Source organism: Alternaria burnsii (genome assembly GCF_013036055.1).
Source record: "Alternaria burnsii strain CBS107.38 chromosome Unknown 730, whole genome shotgun sequence".
NCBI lineage: Eukaryota > Fungi > Ascomycota > Dothideomycetes > Pleosporales > Pleosporaceae > Alternaria > Alternaria burnsii.
In genome coordinates this window covers 433,250-450,067 of record NW_024066110.1, presented here as the reverse complement: position 1 = coordinate 450,067, position 16,818 = coordinate 433,250, and the positions used below count along the sequence as shown (strand labels likewise).

Below are 16,818 nucleotides of genomic sequence, written 5' to 3'. Positions count from 1 at the left end.
TTTTATGGCAGGTGCGCCAGTGTCCCGTTCGTATGATTGCATGATCGGTCAACGAGCATCCTGTTTTGCCGGGCGTAGAAAGGGGTGACCCTGGGTCGTGTAGTTTAGAGTTTGTGATGCCACATGGAGGAGCTTGGTGGCAGAAAACGTGCATCCATCTCCGAGACGGTGGTAAGTTTTGCAAGCGTTGCTGCGCCGGGTGCAAGATCGAACACGATTGGCCAGCAGCGCTAGCCTTGCACCGTGGATTACTGATGGGATGCTAAGTGAGAGAGCGTGGACGGGAAGTTTCTCCGGTGGACTAGAGGATGCGAAGATGGTGTAGGGGTCCAGGTAGAGGATGTGCAGTAGGAGCACGAGATCTTCACGTCCGTTATACGCGAAGACGTATCATGCACCGAACGACATGCCAGCAAATTTCAAGGATCAGATCTTCGCGCGCTCCGTCACAGACGCCATGGATAGCTCACTGCCGCTTGTAGGACTAAATGCTCGATTCCACATGCTCCGAATCTACTCACGATATTGCGAGACGATGTATGTAGGTGTGATCGACAGGTACTCATTCTTCTTGGAGTAAGCCCAAGCGAACCGAGGTACTTGTGGCTTGCAGCGTAGGATGCTTGTGGCTTGCGGGATTTGATGCTACATTTGGGTTGAGAGACGATGACGTCTGGGAGGCTAAGTGGTAGTGCGAAGGGTTCATGTGCGTGCGAAAGAAGGCTTCGGAACGGGGCATGTCGAGCCGAGGCAGATCTGTTTGACACGAGACAAGACGGCTCGACCACGTGAGCTGGCGTGCGCGCGTTGCGCGTGTGAGCCAGTCCGTGCGTTGTGTTTTCGGGTCTGACGCGACCGTCTCCACGGTCGCAATAACAGTGATCAGGCAACAGCAAAGAGTCAGCATCACGAAATTCGCGCCAGAGTCTACTTTCGCATCACAGGAGCTCACTCGCGGTGCCTGGTCTCATCTTCCCAACCTCCCTTGAACACTCGACATCATGGGCCCCGCGCCGCCCAACAGCCAGATGGCTCCTCTGCCTACGGACCTCCCCTTCCGGCTCGTCAGTAAGACGATTGGGCAAGGCGCATACGCTTCGTACGTAGCCATATAACTGTGTACAAGATGAGAGGAACTCGCTAATGGTAGAGTCTGTAGCATCCGCAAAGCCGTCCCACACAACTCGCCCAAGCCCGTCATCGCCATCAAGTTCATCAACAAAGAACATGCCCTACGAACCGGCCGCCTCACGCCGAAACAAATAAAGATGGAGATTGTATTGCACTCGCATCTCGGGAAGCACCATAATATCATACACTGCCTGGGCTCTGGAGAGGATGCGCTGTGGACATGGATTGCCATGGAGTTGGCTGAAGGCGGGGACTTGTTCGATAAGATTGAGGCAGACGAGGGCGTGGGCGAGGATATTGCGCACTTCTACTTCACCCAATTGGTGAATGCTGTGACATACATGCACAGTAAGGGCGTCGCGCATCGCGACATCAAACCTGAGAACGTGCTATTGAGCGCCGAGGGAGACCTCAAACTCTCTGACTTTGGATTGGCAGCACTCTTCAAGAAGGACGGGCAACTACGACTATGCAATACCGTCTGTGGCTCGCCGCCCTACATTGCGCCGGAGATTGTATCAGGAAGGCGAAGCAAGAGAGCTGATATGCTAGACAGTGGCTATGCAGCGAATATTTGCGACATCTGGAGTTGTGGTATTGTTCTCTTCGTTCTCCTGGTTGGCAATACACCTTGGGACGAGCCGACCAAGCGTTCGGCCGAATTCAAGGAATACGTCGAAACCGGAGGGCATACTACCGATGAGCTCTGGAGCAAAATCCCTCCAGAACTCACCAGTCTGTTACGTGGTATGCTGAAAGTCGACCCTAAAGAACGCTTTACCCTCGATGAAGTACGCACACACCCCTGGTGTACACGCAAGAACCCATACTTGACAGCGAGTGGACGCAATGCGAATCCAGTGGGACTGGCGACACAGATGTTATCGCAATTACGCATCGATTTCTCAAGACCGCCGACGCAATCCCAACGTGGATGTTCGCAAGATGTAAATGAAGATGGGGATGCGATGGACATCGACACTGATTCAGATCCTCGTCGCTCAAGCGCTGTACATTTCCTTTCTGCAACGCAACCCGAGACTCCATCTGCGGAAACACCTTTCGACTGGGAGCGACCTCCACGTATCGCCTCTTACGACGGAATTTCCGCATCGCAACCTGTCTCGATACCCGACAACCGTCCTATCAATACGAGCTCGACGCCTTATCTCTCACAACTTCCTTCTTCAACACAAGATATGCTCTCTCAAGACCCCTCTATGACACAATTCAGCTCCACCCCTGGCGTCCCTCTGACTTTTACTCAAGCAGCCAGGAAGTTCGCCGACATCCTTCCTTCCTATTCTCTGGCACGTTTCATCTCTCCCCATACTCTCGGCCTTCTTATGCCACTTCTCCTTACCGCTTTGCATCGGCTGGGTGTCCCTGCGCCATCCTTCAGTGAAGCGCAGATCGAGGAAGCAGAGAAAGCAGGGACAGCTAGTATACGCGTGAAGATGGCAGATGGGCGGAGACAAGGCTTGAATGGCCATATTGTCATCGAGCAAGCAATATATGAAGGGAGTGCGTATTGGGAGGTGAGGTTCGTTAAAGCGAGTGGAGATCCGTTGGAGTGGAGGAGGTTTTTCAAGAACATGGTGCTTTGCGTGGGTGATGTGGTATTGCGGCCCAATTAGATAAGAACAAAGACATGTTCCGAAGGTAATATGTTGGTATACCCTGGGTTGTATAATGATGGGATGGGATTATAGGCGTTGGCTAAGCATTTAATGATATAGGCAGATGGACTGAGGACTGGATTAGGATGGCGTGGATATATCTACGGGGCTGTTGGCAATCGACGCTGTATTCTACGGAAGACGATATGACAACAACATCATGAATATATGAAACAGTTCACTGCTGGTGGTCGTGTAACAAGTCAATCATCTCAGGAACAACAGTATCCCAAATGATACCATTAGGTGATAACAAAGTATCACTCCATGCTTATGTCAGATGAATAAATGATCCTACATGGCGTTGTTGGCAGGTAGCCCTCCAAGTTTCGCAAAATCTAGTTCTCGCTTTCCAAGCCACAAGAAGCCTTCCTTGGAAAAGCTCGAAATGTGATCCATGGCAGACATCCGCAAATCTCACCATATGCAGTCGGTATGTAGTCAGCGATGATAACAGCTAAAGGGATTTTCTTTGGCTGTTTACAAATAGCATGCCAGCTCAATGTAACTATATCGTCATGGCACCGAAGACAGCAGCAGCAACCGCAACGACCAAGCTACTCATTCCTACAGTGCTCGCAGCACTTATATCATCGCCATTTCCGCTTCCGTTACCAGCCCCACTCCCATTCGGCTGATCCTCTGCCTTCAGCTCACCCGCGCCATACGCCTTGAAGCCTCCTGAGATAGAGCTTGCATGTCCAGTAGATCCTTCTACACACTTGCTATCGTCCTGAAAAGCATCCCAAGCTTGCTTCCAAGCAGCATCGGGATCAGCATAGGTTGTCGCAGTGTAGAAAATCTTACAGTCACTGGCTTCATATATGTACTGTAGAGGCGTACCAGAAGCATCGCCTTTTCGCACTTGATCCTGGGATTGAAGGCGTGAAGCTCCATCTCCGGCGCGTGTGATTATTTGCGGAACATTCGCAACTGCTGATAGAGCATCGTCGTTGGCGGAGTAAGATGATAGGGAGAGTGCGGAACTCATGTTCAACGCGATCTGGGCAAAACTTTGCCAGTAGATTAGTGGTGTTACTTCGCCGCCTTTGGACCCGGTCACGGTTTGAATAGCCTTATTCTCTGGTCGGCCACCAACTGTGACAGCTTTGATGCCGGCAATGTTCTTGAGCTCTTCATGGAAGGAGGCGCAGGATGAGCCGCAAAGAGCGTCGGTATACATGACGATGTTGGATGCATTGAATGGAGTTGGGCGGGTACCATTCACGAAACGCCAACCTTCGGGGAGGATAGACACTTCATCAGTGTACTGTGTTGGTGTTAGCATCGAGTATAGTTAAGCTAGAATGGTTTCTGTACTCACATTATAACGCATCGTCTTTGTGTACGAGTCGTCGTTCAACTTAACTGGGCCATTAAAGTCATCCCACCCATCGAAGTCCGCACCATCCGCATTGCGGAAGTGCCACCAGGACCAGTACCTGAATGTATAGCTTTCCTCAATACTTTCTTCAGTATACTGAGCAAACCTTCTAGCTTTGACCTGGTCACTTCTTATCTCGTTGATAGCGTCGCCAATCTTCACAAAGGCATCAGTGGCTCTGTAACGCTGCCCGGAGAAGGGCTCCATCTCCGGAAAAAGCTGCATAAAGGCATCAAGAAGCAGATTAGTGCTACCGCCACCGTTCTCGCGTAGATCGACGATGAGTTTCTGCTTGTTCTCACTCATGCACTTGCTGAGAAATGAAGCAATCGTGACCTGCAGTGTGGAGAATGCAAGGTCAGTGTATGTCTCGCACATATTGAATGCACTAGTAACTTACCTGAAACTCGTTGCAGAACTCAGATTCACTCAAGTCCTCGCTAGGGTTACTGAAAGAGATAATCTTGAGAACTGCAATATCGTCGTAACCATCACCATTGAGAAAGTATCCAGCCACTGTTCCACTTGAGTCTTGCTCAACAACATTTTCTGCATAAGATCCAGAAGTAGGTGTCATTGTCTGACGCTTGTTGCGACGGTGGTAGATGCCGGTGGGAATACGGGGAACTGGTCCAGGAGCGCTAGGCGCTATAATATGATTGATACCAGCAGGCATCTTCGGTTTTGGCAGAGCGATGTCAAATGAGCCCGAATCAGCCTTTGTATTGGCAGAGAGGGGCGAGGAGCTGCCGGTGCAGAATGTGTCGAAAAATGACTGTCCATCAGTAACACCTGCGAACATAGATGCATAGTCTGAGGATGCGCCGTTAGGTATGGAAACTGTTGAGCCATTCGCCCATGTGATATCGGTGCTGGGCCCGTCATATCTCCTTTGATTCATAAAACTCCCAAGGTTGTCGGTATCTCCTTTGGACAGCATGTCGTTGATGAGACCGTCGGAATCGATGTATTGTGACCAGGAAGTGGACTTGAGGAAATCGTATGGGTTCTGACCATTGATTTCGGTAATCTCGGAAACGTCTGAACTGCCCTCGGCTACACTCGCAACATCATCAGCCACATAGAGCTTTGGAAGTGCCTTGCCGTCCTCCGAGATGGAAGCGACATTGATCTGTCTGAAGAAGTCGAATACTGTGAGTATATCGGGCCTGTAGTTGAAGTGGAAATTTCCAGTACGGATGGTAATGTTTTGAATAGCTAGTTGAACCGCATATTCACTGGAGAAGGAGTTGAGGTTGTCCTTCACGCTATCCAGTTCTGCTTCGACATCCAGGGGCCCAAATTCCCAATCATCGCCTGGTTTCTTCAACCACACAAGCTCGGATTGGAACTGCCATATCTGCTTCAACTCATCAATCAGCTGTGCGTTTCCTTGGACGTCGACCGGGACGGAATCAAGACAGTCGAAGGCTACCTGTGCTTCGATGGAACTGGATTGCCTTAGATCCGCGGCAGCAGCTGCGCAGGGCTCGGAGGACGAAGATTGTGCTGCGACGAGGGCCGTTGAGGCCAAGAGCAGGGCACTCTTCAGCATAATGACATGCGTGGACCCCCGAAGGCGATCTTGTCCGAAAAATAATGGAATAGGGTTATTGGACACCACTCGAGCAATAAGCAAAACAAAACACGGAATTCAACAAAGCGGCTGAAGACTGAGGCGGTAGGTGACGCAGTGACGGTAGAGGTCTTAACCCAAGAGCTTGGGTGTCTCATCGGAAGGCAACAGGATGTCGCCTGCCTCATATAGGACCAAGAAAAGGCGCGTTCTAAGTTGCTTTCCCTTCCTCAGTCTAGGCTTTCGGGAGGCCTGAGCCGCAATGAGACGATTGGGATTGGCGCCAGGATCTCCGCAGATGATATCCGCCTTTGAGTTGGCTAGTCTGCTGTTAGGGCTGAAAATCCACAGCCTACCAGACCTCGCTTCCACGCACCGCCCATTCGAAGTTCAAAGCTCATCTACTGTACTATACAGCACAAGCTACCACAACACGCATATTGGCGCGCCATTTGGGTCTTGGCTCAAACGCGCATTTGCATCAAGGCGTTTCCTGAGGAAGGTGGACTGGTGTTGCGTAAAAACTGAGGCACGATTGACCGCCAATCAGACAACCAAGCATTACATGCATGAGCTTTTTCTCCATACCGGGTGTCCTTTTGCTTTAGCGTGCCAAGTGTGGCACAGTGATACGCAGGATCCAGAGTGAGGCGCGGATGAATGCCCAATGGAGAATCGCGTCTGCATGGTTAGACGAGCGACGAGGAGTTATTTTATTCACCGGTATGGACTACGACTGATTACCGTTTCTATAAAAGTTATGGCGAGCAATAAGAGTAGTTGGGATTTGTGCAAATGTGCTGCGTTCCGGTATTGCGAGTGATGGATGAAGGTTGCTGTCCTGTAACAGAGGATCCCCTGAGGTCATGCCAAGCCTTTCGCGTGTGAGAAGTGTATCTTACGTCTCGCACGCACATCAGACTACATTTTGACATACCCTGATTCGAGAACATAACGACACACTGCGCCTTGTGACAAGAGGCGCCCTTGCGAAGTGAGGGCGTGAGTGCTCTACATTCAGGTACAGTAATACCTTGAGAGCCTATGTAGGTAGCCCGAAAGTCATTCTATACTAATCAAACCATCTGACGCCGATATCAATCTTCCGCCAGTCAGCGCAAGCTATGGAACAGGCAGTCCATATGGCTTGATAACTGAGGCTATTACAAGCTGTGCAAAATATATCTCAGGCTACAGGCTCCATACGTTGCCGTGACAGGTGATCGTAGGATTAGGCCACCAGGGATCAGCCCTAGACTCAGCCCGTCTGTCCTAGATAGATGTGTGACGGACCAGGTACACAACAACATGGATTTTGGCCCCCAACTACAACGCCATTTCATGGGCTCTAGGAAATTGAGGAGCTTGCTGGAACAGCTGACCTAATAATCATGTACCAGACTGGACAGACCTTGCGATATAGCCACAATTCAAGGGTGTGCTAGAGCGTCATCAAGACTAATACGCTTCGCCGCATCGGGGTTCAGCAAACGCAGCCAAGTCAGAGCATACCCTCAATCGGCGTGTCTGTCATGCTGGGTGTGTAGCACTTGTTTCGCCGAACCGACTCTTCTGCCCGCTTACTGACATACTTCGAGAATCCGGTTCCTTTGCTTTTGAAGACTACAGTCCTTTTCCATGTACTTCTTGATACCTTTCATTCCGAGTAGCAATCTTCCCACGAGCAGCTTGTACATCAACACCCCTCAATTCCACTGATCGATTGCCTTGATATGCCTTCCTCCGATCGTACAGGGCTTCAGGACCGTGGCCGCGACCTTGGGGCTTAGATGACCCAGTGTGCTGCAAGCAGTAGATTAGGATCTCGACTCTGTGTGTACAGAGTATTCGAGATCGATAAGCTCAACCTCGCTGTGAAAGCCAAGGAGTAGGTTTTCGGGCTTGACATCACGGTACGTAATGTTCTGACCATGACGGGTAGTGGTGTGCGGAAGTGAATTGAGTGATTTAGACGGAGGTATGCTGTTCAGTGAATCGGCCTTTTGTTTGTTTCTTGATGTTCGAGTATAGGCTAGGAAAGCTGCTGTACTGTTTCCGAGGCGTTCTCGTCCATCCGCCATCTTACACCTCGTTTCTCGCTTTGACGTTCGACTAGCTGTTTGATTGGAGGGTACTAAACCTTGCTTCCGTCCTTTACATCTATTCCTTTATCAGTGAAAAATGAGTAGGTAAGAGAAGCGACTATCTATCGATTACTTCAAGTCTGTAAGAGCAGAATGGACTCCCTTAGTGATTGAGACGTTTGCGTCTACGACGTGCTGTATAGGCGCCACTTTGTTCATTAGCGATGTATGTTTGGGCTGCGTGCGGCCGAAAGGTGTTGTTTTGAAGACGTGGCTGTAGCAAATTTAAAGTCAGAGTGTGTGCATGAAAAAGTCACATATAATGCTACGCTATATCACTCTCACCGATCTGGTCTCAGACCCGTTTGGTCCTCGTCATCAAGGTGAACGCGGGTCTCAGTATTCACAACACCGACCGTCACAACAAACGCCCAACACATATTGATACCAGTATCGACGCTGCCACACAACTGTCACTGGCTTTTGTATGTTCATCTTGCTAAGTTTAGATCTAAATACGTGAGCTCTCTTAAGTTGTTCATCAAGAATCGAACCCGATTTGGCATTCTTGGGCATTAGCCCACTCAGCTCTGCTAGATCAAGGTCGCCGATTCGATTCTCGAAGACAGAAGGGAGACTGAGCAGACGCCCAGATTCGCCGGGTCGCACAACGATCGTCTGGCGAAAGAGAATAAGGAGTCCGTCACCATGGGTCGCGTGTGAGGGGCGCCCATCAGAGTTCTGTCTTGGTAAGTTTTTTTTTGTTAACCACTCTCCTTCTGTAGCTTCTTTTGTAAGGCGCTCGCCTGTGTATACAAATATAGCGCCAAGCTTGCGTAGAGTGCGGCCTTCTGCTACTTCGTTCCTTTTTCTCGCTTGCACATGCTAGAAACATTAGTGTAGCTCGAATAACGTAGGATATAAAGCATACATATCGGCGTTCACAGAACCGTAGAGGATTGTCTCTTAGTAGAGCAAATTTCGGGCGTCATCAAGGTGTCAGGCCCAGGCGCTGCTCAACCACTTCCACAATCTCCGTCCAGTCTTTCATTGCGCCGCCTCCGATATCTCCGCACGCCAACTCTTTCTCCATGGGCTGCAGCACCTCGAACCAGCCCCCGTTCTTCACACCCCACTCTTCCTCCAGTACCAGCACCTGCTTCTTCGTGATAGGCTGAAACCACATGGCAGTATTCATGCTTGGTGCGACTAATATCCTCTTTCTCTGTATGCCACCTTCATCTTGCGGCCATTGCACGCCAGGTATGCTCCTTACCGGATCGATCAGACCGGTGGTATCCCACGCGCGTACAACAGATAGCAGAAGGTTTTCCGATAAGCCTTGTGTTATCTTAGCGAGCTCGTTGGCGCTCAAGGGTGCAATGACCATAATGTCTGCCCATCGCCGTAGCTCAATATGAAGGATCTTGTTGCCTCGTACCCATGGTGCCCTCCACTCGTCTTCGTCAAAGTATATTCCGTCTACATTCGGCAGGGCTTCTATGGCTTCCATGGAAGGCTGTTCGCCGCTCTGTCCCTGCAGGAAGCTGGTCGCCGCAGCCGTGAATATGAGTCGAATCCGTACATTCGCATGTTTCGCTAACGCGTTGATCATGTTTGGTATTTTGATGGTCGCAACCGACCCTGACGCGCAGAGAAGGATGTGAATCTTGTCATCGTGATGATGAAAGTCGAAAGGGTCTGTCCTGGGAGGGTCGTGGACCTGATGTTGGACAGGTCTAATGTTGAGCGGCTTGAGGTCGCGTACTTGAGCGGCCATGTTGTGTTACCTTTAACAGGTCGTCACTAAGTGTCAGTATCTAACCAAGAAATCTGAGCGAGATGTCTGGGATCTAGACATTGTCCCACTGTTGAGTGTGGCGGCGACGTTACGAACGCGGTTCGCCATAGTGGGGGAGGGAGATGTGGTGTCGTGAAGTTTGACGGACGCTAATCCGCTTGTCGGATGGTTCGCGGGAAGTGTCCGGCAGCTGCGCAGTCAGCGACACTTTAGTCGACCCTTCGCGAATTTCAACGTCAAGCCACACAAGACATAGCGTGTAACACACTCCGAAAGCCTTGGGCTTCTCATTCTGACTCTGTCTTCATCCAGCCACAGTAGATCACCACTCGAACGGAGCACCGGCGCCTTATCTCCGTATCACTCCGTCCCACTTTGGTACACCAGATAATCTTCACCATGTCGTGCAGTCAGCCCAATCGTCGGCGTGATTTGTTCATAGGAATCTTCGTAGAGGCTCAAACTTCACATTCGAGCTGCATGTGCAGTGCTGGGTAGTATCTGTATCAACGGATAGGTATGATTTCATCAATAGCGGGGTTAAGGAGTTAACGGCGGGGTCGTCCGTCATTATGTGTGGAGTGCCAGCGTCATTGCGATGATGGGTACGCGCCAGGTGCTCAAAGATCAAGCTCATCCGACTTGGTCCGTCCAGAACCTACATCTCCAACAACTAACAATCTCTCTCGGTCGAAGTTCTGCGGCAGCTTGTCTTATATCCGCCGGAAGACACTACTCCCGTCGATACTCAGCAGATCGAACCACAATAACATAAATAACGACAACTTCACTTGCAAAAACCAACTGTCACAATCACCAACACTACTCAAATACAAGCTTCGCGATTTCTATAATGTCTCTACCCACTGCACCTCTCGGTCGCGATGGCCCCCAAGTCACTCGCCTGGGTTTTGGCCTCATGGGCCTGTCCGCCTTCTATGGTCAGCCCAAACCTGACTCTGAGCGTCTAGCGCTGCTTGACAGGGCTCATGAGCTAGGCGAACGTTTCTGGGACTCTTCAGACATGTACGATGGTCGCAATTGCAGGTCTAGCAACAGCTTACAAGTGCTTTAGGTACGGCGACAACGAAGACTTGATTGGGAAGTGGTTCAAGGCCAACCCCGACAAGCGCAATGATATCTTCCTAGCAACCAAATTCGCGGTCAAGAACATGGGCGCTGAGATCGACTCTTCTCCAGAATACGTCAAGGAGGCCGTCGAGAAGTCTCTGCAACGGCTCGGAATTGAACAGATCGATCTTTACTACTGCCACCGTGTTGACCAGAAGACGCCCATCGAACTCACTGTGCAAGCCATGGCTGACCTTGTCAATCTCAAGAAAGTAAAGTATCTCGGTCTTTCAGAAGTCAGCGCCGAGACGTTGCGAAGAGCGCACAAAGTTCATCCTATCTCTGCTGTACAGGTTGAATACTCTCCTTTTGCCCTAGAAATTGAGAGCAAGCAAATTGACCTACTGAAGACATGCCGTGAGCTAGGTGTGGCCGTGGTTGCCTACTCGCCTCTAAACCGCGGTATGTTGAGTGGTGCCCTCAAGGGCCCAGAGGACTTTGAAGAAAGCGATTTCCGTCGATTTGCGCCTCGCTTCAGCGCCGAGAACTTTCCCAAGAACCTCAAGCTTGTGGAGCAGATCACCGAGGTTGCAAAGGCCAAAGGCGTCACTCCCAGCCAATTGACTTTGGCGTGGTTGATGGCGCAGGGTGAGGACATTTTCCCTATCCCAGGCACGACTAAGGCTGCGCGCCTGGAAGAGAACGTGGGAAGTTTGAAGATTGAAGTGAGTAAAGAGGAGGAACAAAAGATTCGCAAGTCATGTGAAGGTAAGTGTGTCTGTGCGGACTGCATGTGAGACATAGGCTGACTTTGTGCGCCCCCATTTAGAGGTGGAGGTTAGTGGTGGACGCTACCCTGAGAGCTTCATGAAGTCGTGCTATGCCGATACGCCGTCACTTGAGCAGTACCGAGATGGTGGTGCAGGCTTGGATGGGAGTGGAGGTGACGGAAAACCGACCAGGACAGCGGATATCATTGGCGGGTCGTAGAGCATCGTGTTGGACGAGAAGGAGCGGATGATGCAGACAAGGGAGGAAAAGACAGGCAAAATTACAATCTGATTCAACTCTGTACAATGTCCCCGCAGCACACGGTGATTGCCCACAACATGTGTTTACTCGGTGCAGGTGTGTGTGGTGGAGTCGGGCGCGCCGGCGCTAGCTGCGTTCGAGGGCATGGCGCGATTTCAGCGCTGACCTCACACCCGAGTCAACTTTCCACCATCTAGACATCCCCGCATCCACGCCCAAGACGGCCTATCGTATTCATAGAGAGATAGTGAGACAAGGCAGTGCATCCACCTGCGAAGCCATTGGCCCTCGACGCATCCAGCAAGAGAGCATCTCAACCTCGCGCACACGTCAACCTTGGTCCAGCGCAGCCATGGGCTTCATCACCGGCTTCGTAGGTGCTACCGGCCCCTTGCAGTGATGCCAGCTAACCCAAGACAGCTCGGGGGCGTCACCCTCACCACGGGCGTTCTCTACCTCACCATCTCGCTGCACACACAAAACCGCACAACACAGGCCGCGCTCCTAAGACAGCAACGCCAAGTCCTTACCGACTTCTACGAGCCCAAGAAGCCGGAGCCAGAGCCCACAAGTCGGGAAGTGCCGGTTGGTCTAGCTGAAATGGCTAAGGACAGGTGGAACAGGAGCCTCGAGGAGGGCGTGAAGAAGGTGTACACGACGGATTGGAGGAGAGTACGCGAAGAGGCCGAAGACAGGGCAAGTGCCATACTGCAGAAGATCAGGGAGGGCAGCAAGTAAGCGTTTGCCCGTGCGCGTGTAGATTAGAAGCATGTGAAGGTGGCGCGATAGCACGGCTGCGACGATACCCTTCCTGCGACTGTACAAATATCTGGGGCTTGCAATTGGATCCGCAAAGGTTCACGTCTCCGCACTATCTGTTCCTATTGTTCGTTTGCGTTTGCATGGCAGCACTACGCGTCTGCCTAGCCCTCCTCCCACCTAACAACATCAAGTCAGTCATAATTTTGTCTCCAACAATACCGCACATGCCTGCGCAAACATGGCATCTCATGGCAAGGTCCTCGATCTGTTCGACGACCGCTATCTGGAATTGCAGGACGTCATTGGCAACGTTGAGCCGCTGCCCACACTCGTGCCTTATGAGCAGTACAAGCAACACGCCATCGTCTACCGCATGGACACGAACCATGACATCTTCATGGCGCTTCTGCACGACTTCACAGAGCGCAAGTCACTGGAGACGGGCAAAGAGCTGTGGACGTGGTGCGTGCAATGGCAGGTTGATGAAACCGCTACTCACCAGCCAGCCGTAGCACTACACTCACCCAAGAAGCCTCGTATCGATCCGAGACAGCCGAACAGTCCTACTATGCAGCCACCTTTAGGTCATGGCGCGCCCCCAATAACCGCCCAGGTTCGCAGACTCGATCCCGAGCTGATGCATCAGGAGGATATGCTGCGTATATTGGTCGACATCGTCCAGGTCAACAGCACTGTGGTGCCAAATTTTATCGAGTTTCTATACCGATGGATCGACTTCTACGAGGGAGATGGAAAAGCCTTGAACGCGGCTCTGTATGGAGAGATTCCAAGCTTATGGGACTTTGAATATCATCCGATTCTTGTTCCGGAGGACGTTAAAAAGAAAATAGGCGAGGCAAACAGTATCACAAGAGACGGGAAGGAATATGGAACAGGAATCAAGACACCAAAACACGCCAACGCAGAAGAGCTCGCTCAAAATTCGCCCACCAAGAAGATGCGTCAGAAGCCCAATGTGGTGACATTTGAGCGTAAGTTGGAAGAAAGTGAGCGTCTACAGTATCACGAAGTACATTTCGGCATACAACCTCCGAAGCTCAACGAGCCTCTGCCGCCTCTTATCAATATTCCTCGGGACCGGGTCAAACGAGCGAAGTACCACGCTGCTTGCTTCAAATCACGCCAACGCGCCCTTTACCTGCTCATGGAAGCTGGGGTTACTCCGCAACAGTTGAAAGATTACAAGAGGTGTCAGACAATGAGTCTGAAAGACACGCCATCGCGTGAGGGAGCACATGGCCTCGAAAACTACGAGAAAGATGCGAACCTTGCGCAGATGATTCATTCAGCCAAAGAGAAACAGAGAGTAAAGCAGATGGAAATTGCCATCAGCAACAAGTTGGCACACGAGGCCCAGCTTGCTGGTCACAGCACTATTTCTGCAGGTTCGTCTGGTGTGCCTCTCATCCCTATCATGCCCCCAACCATTCGCAGTCTGGAAATAGCTGGCCAAATATCACGTGAGATTCAGCAGACTAAGGATGAGAGAAATCAGAAAATCAACATCGTTCCTGTACCACTTGTGGGTAAGACGAAAAGCCTGCTTTTCAAAGGCGCAATGGACAGAGCAGCCTTACTAGGGATATGCGGGCCTGATGGGCGGTTAGCAAGCCCACCTTCTTCTGTCGATACTGATGGCCATGGGTCGAAGAACGAAGATGAAGGCAATGGGATCACCGATGGAGACTCAAATGATGACATCAGTGCCTCTGGGGACGGATTGTGTACACTACCTGGACCAGTACTACCGCCGGTCTCAACGCTCCCTCTTCCAAATCTACCACCGCCATCGCGTCCACCTCCAGTAATGACGTCCAGTCAACCTCGAAGCTCTTTTGACTTCAATCCTTCGTTTTTCTTGCAGCAACAATATCCATCCGGGCACAGTGGTCCGTCTACCTCTGGTCCTGATCCCCCAAGAAGGTCGATGTCATCGTATATAGCGGAGAACGTGCGAGACAATACCCCAAACCAAGCACAACAACCGACACCAGTGCTGCAATACCAGGAAATTATGGCTTCGAACAGTGCTAGAATCCAACAAAATGTCCTGGGTGGACAGGTAAGTGTGCAAGGTCCTCAATCTACCAGCAACACTAGATCCGATGCTTCGAACATGATACAAAGAGCATCCGATCCACCCACGGAGACCGGGCAAGGTTCTTATCCTCGACCATCTGTTCTGATAGCATCTCGATCTTCAAACACAACTGTGCCACCACCACCCGGATTTGAACGCGATGGTCCTTTTATCTCTGGAAACATGCCCCCTCCGCTCGGACCTCCACCGCCGCCGGCGGCGGCCTACCCCTCTACTAAACCTCAATCTGATACTTACAGCTCAAATCTGCCTCAACGAATTCAGACATCACCATCTTATCCGGTTGGATCTGAATTCTCTACTCCTGCACGACCACCAAATTTCGCGCAGCGCCTTCTAGCCCTGGGTCATGCTACTAGCCTTCATCAGGGACTTCGTAATACTGGGCCGACATTACTACGAGAACCAGATATGCCAGCTCCTAACAGCCTAGGTAGTCAGTACAAATCAGCCCAAGAGCGTCACCACGCCAATATGCAGCGTATCACTCCATCTCCACTCACACTTCGACCACCGCCCTCTCCACTTTCGTCCCTAGCACCAAGCTTGCTAGCCACCTCGCCTTTTACCACCTCTCATAATGGCATTCCAGTTCAGATCTTTTTACCCAGAATCCTCATCCCCTCTAACACCATTGGTCCAGGCGGAATGAAATTAGGCAACAGTGGCTGTGCCGAAACAGATGCTTTTCTTCTCGGATATACGCACCCTCTAAGCGGGAAAATCACTCTTAGTCGTGCCGTCTTCTTACCTTTGGGTGTGTGGATCAATGCGCAGGATAGGGTGCGAAAAGGCAAGTACAAAGTATTGGAGAGCTACATAGCACCGACGAGAGATACTTCAGTCTCACATCGTGCTGTTTATGAGAGGGTAAGACAGGCTTATCATCTTATGAAGACGGGATCGCCAGCAGCGAGAGAGCGGGAATTGACGAAGAGGTGGAGGGCTAGTAGGGGGAGGATGAAGGAGACCCAGAGAGGTGCGGTCTGGGAAGGTTGGGCTGTGGATGTTGATAGGGACATTGTGATGAGTAAGGAGGATAGGACGGGTGCGTTTGTGCAAGATGCGTTGATCGATGGAATCGATGAAGATAGCGAGGAAGTCAGAAGGAGGAAGGAGATTGACGAATTGCTTGACACAGACGAAGCATGGGATTATGGAGAGGATGAGGATGTGCATATGCACGGCTAGGATCGAATAGATGGGGTGTGACGGCATTCAAAAGCTTCATTCAGGGCGGAAGTCTTTCATAATGATTTTCCTGAACTAGCTTTTGTAGCAAGGGTAGATTAGATACACCGCCCACCATCCACTTCGAGATTGACCCCAGTGATGAACCCTGCCTCCTTACTTGCCATGAATATACACGCATTCACCACATCATCTACTTCCCCAATCCTGCCCATAGGTACATTAGACGTGAACTTCGTCCTGTTTTCCGGCGTATCTTCCATTCCGGTAAAACTCGAGAAGAGACCTGTAGCTGTAACGAGCGGGCAAATGGATACGACGCGGATCTGATGTGGACCGTATTCTGCTGCAAGTCCTTTTGTCGCCTGAATGGAATGTGAGTAAATACAACACTCATGCAGATTGGAGCCACTACAGGAAGACATGACTCACGTTCCATATCGCGCCTTTACTCGCATTGTACCACACCAATCCTGGTCTTGGCCGCGTAGCCCCAACACTGGCAATATTGATGATCACACCTCCTTCTTTGCGCTCAATAGCTTGATCTACCCAAGCATTGCAGCCCAGATATACACCTTTAACGTTGACGTCAAAGACCTTTTCGAATTCATCTTCAGTGACAGTCGTGGTAGGTTTGTTAGTATAACTCCAACCTGCGTTGTTCACGAGAATATCACAGCGGCCAAATTTCTCGATACAGGTTGAGATGGTGGCTTTCCAGTCTGAGGTTTTGGTAACATCCATTTGGTGAAAAGCAAGGGAGGAGGGATTTGTTGCTGCAGTTGCTTCGCCACCAGATTGATTGATGTCGCAGACAAGGACTTTGGCTCCTTCGGAGGCCATTCCTTTTGAAATACCAGCGCCGAAACCTGAGCCGCCACCTGTTGAGGTTGTTAGTGAATTATGAGAGGCAAGACATGAGGATGCGATGTACCAGTTACGATGGCGACTTTGCCGTCTAGTCTGCCCATGACGAGAGCTC

At 50.9% G+C, this 16,818-nt stretch overlaps 6 protein-coding genes across 6 annotated transcripts; 2 read left to right on the top strand and 4 right to left on the bottom strand.

The window, feature by feature from the left end:
- Positions 1-104: 104 nt before the first annotated feature.
- Positions 105-360, bottom strand: GT037_003558 (uncharacterized protein; the record flags this gene model as incomplete). The annotated part of the gene is made up of 2 exons (XM_038928605.1): positions 105-230; positions 283-360. Coding segments are annotated over 2 exons (204 nt in total), but the record flags the coding sequence as incomplete, so codon positions are not given.
- Positions 361-1,001: 641 nt separating this feature from the next.
- GT037_003557 (serine threonine-protein kinase chk1) lies at positions 1,002-2,768 on the top strand (the record flags this gene model as incomplete). The annotated part of the gene is made up of 2 exons (XM_038928604.1): positions 1,002-1,099; positions 1,160-2,768. The coding sequence occupies 2 exons, from the start codon at positions 1,002-1,004 to the stop codon at positions 2,766-2,768; spliced, it is 1,707 nt and encodes a 568-aa protein (XP_038788311.1).
- Positions 2,769-3,318: 550 nt separating this feature from the next.
- On the bottom strand, positions 3,319-5,749 carry GT037_003556 (peptidase s41 family protein; the record flags this gene model as incomplete). Its single annotated transcript, XM_038928603.1, has 3 exons — positions 3,319-4,080; positions 4,135-4,530; positions 4,595-5,749. The coding sequence occupies 3 exons, from the start codon at positions 5,747-5,749 to the stop codon at positions 3,319-3,321; spliced, it is 2,313 nt and encodes a 770-aa protein (XP_038788310.1).
- A 3,096-nt stretch (positions 5,750-8,845) lies between these two features.
- On the bottom strand, positions 8,846-9,634 carry GT037_003555 (flavoprotein; the record flags this gene model as incomplete). Its single annotated transcript, XM_038928602.1, has 1 exon — positions 8,846-9,634. The coding sequence occupies one exon, from the start codon at positions 9,632-9,634 to the stop codon at positions 8,846-8,848; it is 789 nt and encodes a 262-aa protein (XP_038788309.1).
- Positions 9,635-10,508: 874 nt separating this feature from the next.
- On the top strand, positions 10,509-15,833 carry GT037_003554 (uncharacterized protein; the record flags this gene model as incomplete). The annotated part of the gene is made up of 6 exons (XM_038928601.1): positions 10,509-10,681; positions 10,731-11,494; positions 11,556-11,669; positions 11,956-12,131; positions 12,179-12,492; positions 12,716-15,833. 6 exons carry the CDS (start codon positions 10,509-10,511, stop codon positions 15,831-15,833), a joined length of 4,659 nt encoding a protein of 1,552 aa, XP_038788308.1.
- Positions 15,834-15,931: 98 nt separating this feature from the next.
- GT037_003553 (uncharacterized protein) lies at positions 15,932-16,807 on the bottom strand (the record flags this gene model as incomplete). The annotated part of the gene is made up of 3 exons (XM_038928600.1): positions 15,932-16,198; positions 16,266-16,717; positions 16,771-16,807. 3 exons carry the CDS (start codon positions 16,805-16,807, stop codon positions 15,932-15,934), a joined length of 756 nt encoding a protein of 251 aa, XP_038788307.1.
- Between the last annotated feature and the right edge of the window lie 11 nt (positions 16,808-16,818).